Source organism: Zeus faber (genome assembly GCF_960531495.2).
Source record: "Zeus faber genome assembly, chromosome: 6".
Classification (NCBI taxonomy): Eukaryota; Metazoa; Chordata; class Actinopteri; order Zeiformes; family Zeidae; genus Zeus; species Zeus faber.
In genome coordinates, this window is record NC_137201.1 from 35678114 (window position 1) to 35688714 (window position 10601).

The following is a 10601-nucleotide window of genomic DNA, read 5'->3' on the forward strand; positions in this document are numbered from 1 at the left end:
CTGGCACTAACTTGAACCAACTGGAACTAACTCAAACTAACTTGAACTAACTGGAAATAACTGGCACTAACTTGAACCAACTTGAAATTACTGGCACTAACTTGAACCAACTGGAACTAACTTAAACTAACTGGAACTGACTGGAACTAACTGGAACCAACTGGAACTAACTTGAACCAACTGGAACTAACTTAAACTAACTGGAACTAACTGGAACTAACTTGAAATAGCTTGAACCAACTGGAACTAACTTAAACTAACTGGAACTAACTGGAACTAACTTGAAATAGCTTGAACCAACTGGAAGTAACTTAAACTAACTGGAACTAAGTGGAACCAACTGGAGCTAACTTAAACTAATTTGAACTAACTGGAACTAACTTGAACTAACTTAAACTAACTGGAACTAACTTGAACCAACTGGAACGAACTGAAACTAACTTGAACCAACTGGAACTAACTTAAACTAACTTGAACTAACTGCAACTAACTGGAACTAACTTGAACCAACTGGAACTAACTTAAACTAACTTGAACTAACTGGAACTAACTGGAACTAAGTTGAACCAACTGGAACTAACTTAAACGAACTGGAACTAACTGGAACTAACTGAAACTAACTTGAAACAACTGGAACTAACTTAAACTAACTTGAACTAACTGCAACTAACTGGAACTAACTTGAACCAACTGGAACTAACTTAAACTATCTTGAACTAACTGGAACTAACTGGAACTAACTAGAACCAACTGGAACTAACTGAAACTAACTTGAACTAACTGAAACTAATTGGAACTAACTTGAACTAATTGGAACGAACTTGAACCAACTGGAACTAACTGGAACTAACTTGAACCAACTGGAACTAACTTAAACTAACTGGAACCGACTGGAACTAACTTAAACTAACTGGAACTAACTGGAATTAACTTGAACTAACTTGAACTAACTGGAACCAACTTTAACCAACTTCAACTAACTGGAACTAACTTGAACTAACTGGAACTAACTTAAACTAACTGGAACAAACGTAAACTAACTTGAACTAACTGGAACTAACTGGAACTAACTTGAACTAACTGCAACTAACTGGAACTAACTTGAACCAACTGGAACTAACTTAAACTAACTTGAACTAACTGGAACTAACTGGAACTAACTTGAACCAACTGGAACTAACTTAAACTAACTGGAACTAACTGGAACTAACTGAAACTAACTTGAAACAACTGGAACTAACTTAAACTAACTTGAACTAACTGCAACTAACTGGAACTAACTTGAACCAACTGGAACTAACTTAAACTATCTTGAACTAACTGGAACTAACTGGAACTAACTAGAACCAACTGGAACTAACTGAAACTAACTTGAACTAACTTGAACTAACTGGAACTAACTTGAACTAACTTGAACTAACTTAAACTAACTTGAACTAACTGAAACTAATTGGAACTAACTTGAACTAATTGGAACTAACTTGAACCAACTGGAACTAACTGGAACTAACTTGAACCAACTGGAACTAACTTAAACTAACTGGAACCGACTGGAACTAACTTAAACTAACTGGAACTAACTGGAATTAACTTGAACTAACTTGAACTAACTGGAACCAACTTTAACCAACTTCAACTAACTGGAACTAACTTGAACTAACTGGAACTAACTTAAACTAACTGGAACAAACGTAAACTAACTTGAACTAACTGGAACTAACTGGAACTAACTTGAACTAACGGGAACTAACTTAAACTTACTTGAACTAACTGGAACTAACGTGAACTAACTTGAACTAACTGGAACTAACCGGAACTAACTGGAACTAATTTGAACTAACTTAACCAACTGGAACTAACTGGAACTAACTTGAACTAACTGGAACTAACTTGAACTAACTTAAACTAACTTGAACTAACTTGAACTAACTGGAACTAACTTGAACCAACTGGAGCTAACTTAAACTAATTTGAAATAACTGGAACTAACTGGATCTAACTTGAACCAACTGGAACTAATTGGAACTAACTTGAACCAACTGGGCCTAACTTAATCTAACTTGAACTAACTGGAACAAACTAGAACTAATTGGAACAAACTGGAACTAACTTAAGGTAACTTGAACTAACTGAAACTAACTGGAACTAACTTGAACCAAGTGGAACTAACTGAAACTAACTTGAACCAACTGGAACTAACTTGAACTAACTTGAACTAACTGAAACTAATTGGAACTAACTTGAACCAACTGGAACTAACTTAAACTAACTTGAACCAACTGGAACTAACTGGAACTAACTTGAACCAACTGGAACTAACTTAAACTAACTGGAACCAACTGGAACTAACTTAAACTAACTTGAACTAACTGAAACTAATTGGAACTAACTTGAACCAACTGGAACTAACTTAAACTAACTTGAACCAACTGGAACTAACTGGAACTAACTTGAACCAACTGGAACTAACTTAAACTAACTGGAACCAACTGGAACTAACTGGAACCAACTGGAACTAACTTAAACTAACTGGAACTAACTGGAACTAACTTGAACTAACTTGAAATAACTGGAACTAACTTGAACAAACTGGAAATAACTTAAACTCACTTAAACTAACTTGAACAAACGTAAACTAACTTGAACTAACTGGAACTAACTGGAACTAACTTGAACTAACGGGAACTAACTTGAACTAACTGGAACTAACTGGGCCTAACTTAAAGTTACTTGAACTAACTGGAACTAATGTGAACTAACTTGAACTAACTGGAACTAACTGGAACTAACTGGAACTAACTTGAACTAACTAAACCAACTGGAAGAAACTAGAACTAACTTGAACCAACTGGAACTAACTGAAACTATCTTGAACTAACTGGAACTAACTTGAACTAACTTAAACTAACTTGAACTAACTGAAACTAACTGGAACTAACTTGAACCAACTGGAACTAACTTAAACTAACTTGAACTAACTGGAAATAACTGGCACTAACTTGAACCAACTGGAAATTACTGGCACTAACTTGAACCAACTGGAACTAACTTAAACTAACTGGAACCAACTGGAACTAACTTGAACCAACTGGAACTAACTTAAACTAACTGGAACTAACTGGAACTAACTTGAAATAGCTTGAACCAACTGGAACTAACTTAAACTAACTGGAACTAACTGGAACTAACTTGAAATAGCTTGAACCAACTGGAAGTAACTTAAACTAACTGGAACTAAGTGGAACCAACTGGAGCTAACCTAAACTAATTTGAACTAACTGGAACTAACTTGAACTAACTTAAACTAACTGGAACTAACTTGAACCAACTGGAACTAACTTAAACTAACTTGAACCAACTGGAACTAACTGGAACTAACTTGAACCAACTGGAACTAACTTAAACTAACTGGAACCAACTGGAACTAACTGGAACCAACTGGAACTAACTTAAACTAACTGGAACTAACTGGAACTAACTTGAACTAACTTGAAATAACTGGAACTAACTTGAACAAACTGGAAATAACTTAAACTCACTTAAACTAACTTGAACAAACGTAAACTAACTTGAACTAACTGGAACTAACTGGAACTAACTTGAACTAACGGGAACTAACTTGAACTAACTGGAACTAACTGGGCCTAACTTAAAGTTACTTGAACTAACTGGAACTAATGTGAACTAACTTGAACTAACTGGAACTAACTGGAACTAACTGGAACTAACTTGAACTAACTAAACCAACTGGAAGAAACTAGAACTAACTTGAACCAACTGGAACTAACTGAAACTATCTTGAACTAACTGGAACTAACTTGAACTAACTTAAACTAACTTGAACTAACTGAAACTAACTGGAACTAACTTGAACCAACTGGAACTAACTTAAACTAACTTGAACTAACTGGAAATAACTGGCACTAACTTGAACCAACTGGAAATTACTGGCACTAACTTGAACCAACTGGAACTAACTTAAACTAACTGGAACCAACTGGAACTAACTTGAACCAACTGGAACTAACTTAAACTAACTGGAACTAACTGGAACTAACTTGAAATAGCTTGAACCAACTGGAACTAACTTAAACTAACTGGAACTAACTGGAACTAACTTGAAATAGCTTGAACCAACTGGAAGTAACTTAAACTAACTGGAACTAAGTGGAACCAACTGGAGCTAACCTAAACTAATTTGAACTAACTGGAACTAACTTGAACTAACTTAAACTAACTGGAACTAACTTGAACCAACTGGAACTAACTGAAACTAACTTGAACCAACTGGAACTAACTTAAACTAACTTGAACTAACTGCAACTAACTGGAACTAACTTGAACCAACTGGAACTAACTTAAACTAACTTGAACTAACTGGAACTAACTGGAACTAACTTGAACCAACTGGAACTAACTTAAACTAACTGGAACTAACTGGAACTAACTGAAACTAACTTGAAACAACTGGAACTAACTTAAACTAACTTGAACTAACTGCAACTAACTGGAACTAACTTGAACCAACTGGAACTAACTTGAACTAACTGGAACTAACTGGAACTAACTTGAACCAACTGGAACTAACTTAAACTAACTGGAACTAACTGGAACGAACTTGAACTAACTGGAACCAGCTGGAATTACCTTAAACTAACTTGAACTAACTGGAACTAACTTGAACTAACTTGAACTAACTGGAACCAACTTAAACTAACTTGAACTAACTGGAACTAACTTAAACTAACTTGAACTTACTGGAACTAACTGGAACTAACTTGAACTAACTGGAACTAACTGGAACTAACTTGAACTAACTGGAACTAATGATAACTAACTGGAACTAACCAAGTGAAGGCTGGACCCTAGTGTGGCTAGCACGTCCTAGATGTAAACCTGGACCTGCTGGACCTTCTGGAGGTTCCTGTGGCTCCTCACGCACCTGGAAGGTGAAGTTCTGGTTGAACACAGGGTTCAGCGTGGTCCGGAACACCTTGGTCTCACAGGTCTTGGACTTGTCGGGGCAGATGTAGACCCGGACGTACGGGTCTGAGGTTCCTCCCAGGTCCATGGCCCGGAGACCGGCCGCCTGTTTGATGCCCACAGTGAGCTGCAGACAGGAAGTGTAGATCAGCGCACGCCAGCCAACATGGCTGACACACGGGTTCTGACTATTCTATAGTACAGTATAGTGTAGTATATACTGTGGTACAGTAGAGTATATTGTTGTACATATTGTAGAATATACTGTAGTTCAGTATAGTGTAATGTATACTGTAGTATAGTAGAGTATAGTGTTATATATACTAGTACAGTGAGGTGCAGTACCTCAGACAGAGCTGGATTATAATCCAGAGAATACAGCAGTTTCCCTCGTGGTTTCTCTGCGGCCCCGTAGTTCGAATCCTCGGCACCAGACTGGACCTGTCAATCAAAAATAACAACAACAGTATATGTGTGTGTACACTGTGTAGAGTGTGTACAGTTTGTAGAGTGTGTACAGTGTCTACAGTGTATACTGTGTGTCAAGTGTGTACTGTGTGTACAGTGGGTACTCTGTGTAGAGGGTGTACTGTTGGTAGAGTGTTTACAGTGTACTGTGTGTACAGTGTGTACAGGGTGTGTCTCTGACCAGCCCCCTGCTGGACGCCTCCAGTCCCTTCAGGTCGATCTGCTCGTTGCGTTTCTTCTTCTTCACCTTGTGTTTGCAGCACTTGATGCAGATGCAGAGGAACAGGAGGAGGAGCAGTAGACCTCCAGCACTGAAGATGGTGTAGACCACCCATCTGGGCACTAGGGGACAGGAACAGACCTTGAGCGACACCCTGAACCAGAACTGAACCACAGCTGATCCAGAGCTCCAAGTACCCAGAAGCGGCTGCTCAGTAGTAATGCACCCCAGATACTTGTTACTTACTTCATTATTACTTAAAAGTATTGATGGTTGAAAAGTACTCTCCAACAATCTACTCAGGATTAGTATTAGTTAATGTTAAACAGTAACTATTACTATGAGGAGTGTTTTAAACCCGGCCCTGTAACTAGTCCTTCCAGCTATGTAACTAGTCCTTCAAACTATGTAACTAGCGCTTCCAACTATATAGCTTATCCTTCCAGCCCTGTCACTAATCCTTCCAGCTATGTAACTAGCCCTTCAAACTATGTAACTGGTCCTTCCAGCCCTGTAACTAGTCCTTCCAACCCTGTAACTAGTCCTTCTAACTATATAACTAATCCTTCCAGCCTGTACCTAGTCCTTCCAGCCCTGTAACTAGTCCTTCCAGCCCTGTAACTAGTCCTTCCAACTATGTAACGAGTCCTTCTCACTGTGTAACTAGTCCTTCCGACTGTGTAACTAGTTCTTCTATCTATGTACCTAGTCCTTCCAGCCCTGTAACTAGTCCTTCCAGCCCTCTAACTAGTCCTTCCAACTATGTAACGAGTCCTTCTCACTGTGTAACTAGTCCTTCCAACTGTGTAACTAGTCCTTCCGACTATGAAACTAGTCCTTCCAACCATGAAACTAATCCTTCCAGCTATGTCACTAGTCCTTCCAGCTATGCAACTAGTCCTTCCAGCTATGCAACTAGTCCTTATAACTATGTAATTAGTCCCTCAAACTATTCAACTAGTCCTTTCAACTATATAACGTATCTTTCCAGCCCTGTAACTAGTCCTTCCAGCTATGTAACTAGCCCTTCAAACAATGTAACAAGTCCTTCCAGCCCTGTAAGTAGTCCTTCCAACTACATAACTAGTCCTTCCAACTACATTACATTACATTACATTTAGCAGACGCTTTTATCCAAAGCGACTTACAATTATTCAAACACCGACGGACGCAGCCTTCAGGAGCAATTAGGGGTATAAGTGTCTTGCTCAAGGACACTACAGCATGCTAGCAGGAGGAGCCTGGGATCGAACCAGCAACCTTTAGATTACTAGACGACCAGCTCTACCTCCTGAGCTACCGTCCCATAACTAGCTACATAACTAGTCCTTCCAACTGGACCGGGTGGACTACCTGGTTGACTTGGTCTACCCCCCAGACGCTTGCTCCACAACCAGCTCCGGACTGATTGTGCTGCACTTTAATTTTACACCAAGTCCGGTTCTAGGGAAAGCTCCCTGGTGGCAAACCTGGGTCCTGGGACGGAATGCTACTCACAGGGGATCTGGTCCAGGAGGTCAGTGAAGAAGTCTGGGGCGGCGGTGCTGAGGGTGGTGGGAGGGCTGGTGGAGGTGACGTTTGCAGGTTCTCCAGAGAGGAGGCTAGCCAGACTTCTGATTAGCATCATTAACAGGAAGCAGAGTGGAATTCTGGGAAATAATGTAACCAAAGCAACAGATTTACATTTTTGTTGTGGTCAATAAAGACTTCCTGTAGAAAACAGGAAGTCTTTATTGATCACAACAACTATCCAGTACCCAGTGACTACCACCACCAGTACAGTACAGACCTCCCAGTGACTAACTACTACCACCAGTACAGTACAGACCTCCCAGTGACTAAATACCACAACCAGTACCATACAGGTCCCCTAGTGACTAACTACCACCATCAGTACAGACTCCCCAATGACTTACTACCACCACCAGTGCAGTACAGACCTGCCAGTGACTAAATACCACAACCAGTATCATACAGACCTCCCAGTGACTAACTACCACCACTAGTACAGTACAGACCTCCCAGTGACTAACTACCACCACCAGTGACTAACTACCACCATCAGTACAGTAAAGACCTCCCAGTGACTGAATACCACAAGCAGTACAGTACAGACCTCCCAGTGACTAACTACCACCATCAGTACAGATTCCCCAATAACTTACTACCACCACCAGTGCAGTACAGACCTGCCAGTGACTAAATACAAAGACCAGTTCCATATAGACCTCCCAGTGACTAACTACCACCACCAGTGCCTAACTACCACCTGCAGTACAGAACAGACTTCACAGTGACTAACTACCACCACTAGTACAGTACAGACCTCCCAGTGACCAAACTACCCCCACCCGTGCAGTACAGGCCTCCTCAGTGACTAAATACCACAACCAGTACCATACAGGCCCCCCAGTGACTAACTACCACCACCAGAACAGAGCCGACTTCCCAGTGAATAACTACCACTGCTAGCAAAGTACAGACTTCACAGTGACTAACTACCACCACCAGTGCCTAACTACCACCTGCAGTACAGAACAGACTTCACAGTGACTAACTACTACCACCAGTACAGAACAGACCTCCCAGTGACTAAATACCACAACCAGTACCATACAGACCGCCCAGTGACTAACTACCACCACCAGTACATTACAGACCTCCCAGTGACCAAACTACCCCCACCCGTGCAGTACAGGCCTCCTCAGTGACTAAATACCACAACCAGTACCATACAGGCCCCCCAGTGACTAACTACCACCAACAGAACAGAGCCGACTTCCCAGTGAATAACTACCACTGCTAGCAAAGTACAGACTTCACAGTGACTAACTACCACCACCAGTGACTAACTACCACCACTAGTACAGTACAGACCTCCCAGTGACTAACTACCACCACCAGTACAGTACAGACCTCCCTCCCATCATAAACATAGAATATAAAATATTAAAACAAGAAATGTGACATTTTCACTGAGGACATCTGTCTCATTGATGAATCATGAAACAAAAACAGTGAAGCACGTTGTGACCTGAAAGGTTCTATTCCCGGCCACCCTGAGGTCTTTTCCTGTCTGGGGGTAGCCATGGTTACCTGGCCTGGGCCGGCTCCACCATAGTTAAACATGACGATGTGATTCACTCTGATAAGGCTGTTGCAGAGTCAACAGCCTCCAGCCAACAAACAAGACATGAACCAAACAGGAGAAGCACAGATGGACTGAGAATAGCAACAAGTTTCTCAAGGATTCTGCTGTTCACTCACTGAGGAGGATGGAGGACGTTCAGACGTTCAGATCTTCATCAGAGTTGGAGCACAACGTCCAGACACAGGCAAGGAATTCGTTCTTTAGGGTTCAGCCACCGTCCGGTGTTTGATTAGCGGGAGGAAACGTCGCTCACCACGCCTTTCCTCCGGCCGCAGCCTATCAGGGGCTAGCAGAACCGATTAGCAGAACTCTCCACTGGGACCAACCAGCAGAACCTCCCACCTCCACTGGGACCACTGCAGGTCAAACTGGTTACCAGTGAAATGGGTCTCAGAAGGTGCTGCTGTTTGGACCAACGTGGCTGGAACATTATCCTGAACACAAACAGAACCTCCAGAACGCCTGACCCTCAGACCTTCAGAACATCCAGACCTTACCAGCTGAACAAACACTCTGGTTCACGAGAGAATGTGCTTCAAATCAACAGAATAAAAACAGAAAATCACCTTAAAATGTGTTTGTTGCTTCTAGAACCAGGTGACTTCTTGAAGACATCGAAGCAGAACCACACCTACTGAGCACACAGTGACAAGCACCTGTCTCACCCTCAGTGTGTGTGTAACATGTTTGTCCTCTTGGCGTGTGGAGGCGGAGTCACATTGACACTGGAAAGTAAAAGTCTTTGATCATTTAAATATTGCCAAAAACAATCTCACTCTTTCTGTTTTCAGTGAATAAGGTTTAAACAAGTTAGTCATTTTTACTGAAACATAAACTTGTTTATTTAAAATATTCTGTTTATTTCAACTTTCAACAGGCTGCTGTACAGGGTTGTGTAGGGTTGTGTACGGTGGTGTAGAGCAGGGGCGCCCCCTATGTCAATTGCGATGGACCGGTAGATCGCAAAGGTAGTGCGGGTTGATTGCGCGCCATTCAAAAAAAATAAAATAAAACCTGATCTGACCAACATGTTTAATGAGCTTCATTTAGAGCTGCAAGGAAAGGACAAAACCGTGGACAGCATGATCAGGTCAGTTAATGCCTTCAAAAGAAAAATGCAACTTCTGTCCTCAAAGCTGCAGCGCCATGATTTGGGGAACTATCAAAACCTGGCATCAGAGCTGGAGACTCAAGGGAAGGCGTGTGCACAACTTGAAAGTGCTACACAGAGCAGATTGAAATCTGTCTGTCAGACTTTGACAAACGGTTTCAAGACTTTGCTCTACTCGAGCCCATCGCTTAATTTATGTGCTGCCCATTTCGGGAAGATGTTGAGGTTGATTCACTCCAACACTGTTTCACCTGAACTCGTCTGCGGTGGAGGATGAGATGTTGACACTACAGGCTGACGTCCCGCTCAAGTCCAGGGCTCATGGGCACTTTTGGAACTTACTCAGGGAGTAAAGTACCAAACATGAGGGCATGTGCTGCCTCCTTGACTGCATCATTCAGCTCTACCTATTTATACGTGTCAGCCTGCTCCCATATGAAGATTATTAAGTCCAAGCAGCGTTCCACCATGACGCATGATCACATGACGCATGATCACATGACGCATGATCACATGACACATGATCACATGACACATGATCACATGACGGATGATCACATGACTGATGATGCGCTGGAAGCTGCTTGAGGCTACCAGCAGCTACTGTCTGGACGATGTAACCCTGACGACTCCATCCAGTGCAAGTCATCAGAGTAATGTAGTGACCA

The 10601-nt window shown here is 41.6% G+C and overlaps 1 protein-coding gene across 1 annotated transcript in view; it reads right to left on the minus strand.

Annotated features, from left to right (window-relative positions):
- The window catches only part of syt8 (synaptotagmin VIII), a gene marked incomplete at its 5' end in the record, with an annotated part of 34335 nt that extends 27040 nt beyond the window's left edge, over nt 1-7295 (minus strand). The window contains 4 exons of the mRNA XM_080002994.1: nt 4943-5110; nt 5329-5424; nt 5633-5793; nt 7169-7295. Of these exons, the coding sequence (XP_079859120.1) occupies nt 4943-5110; nt 5329-5424; nt 5633-5793; nt 7169-7295 (552 nt within the window). The remainder of the gene's footprint in view (nt 1-4942; nt 5111-5328; nt 5425-5632; nt 5794-7168) is intronic.
- Nucleotides 7296-10601: the final 3306 nt, after the last annotated feature.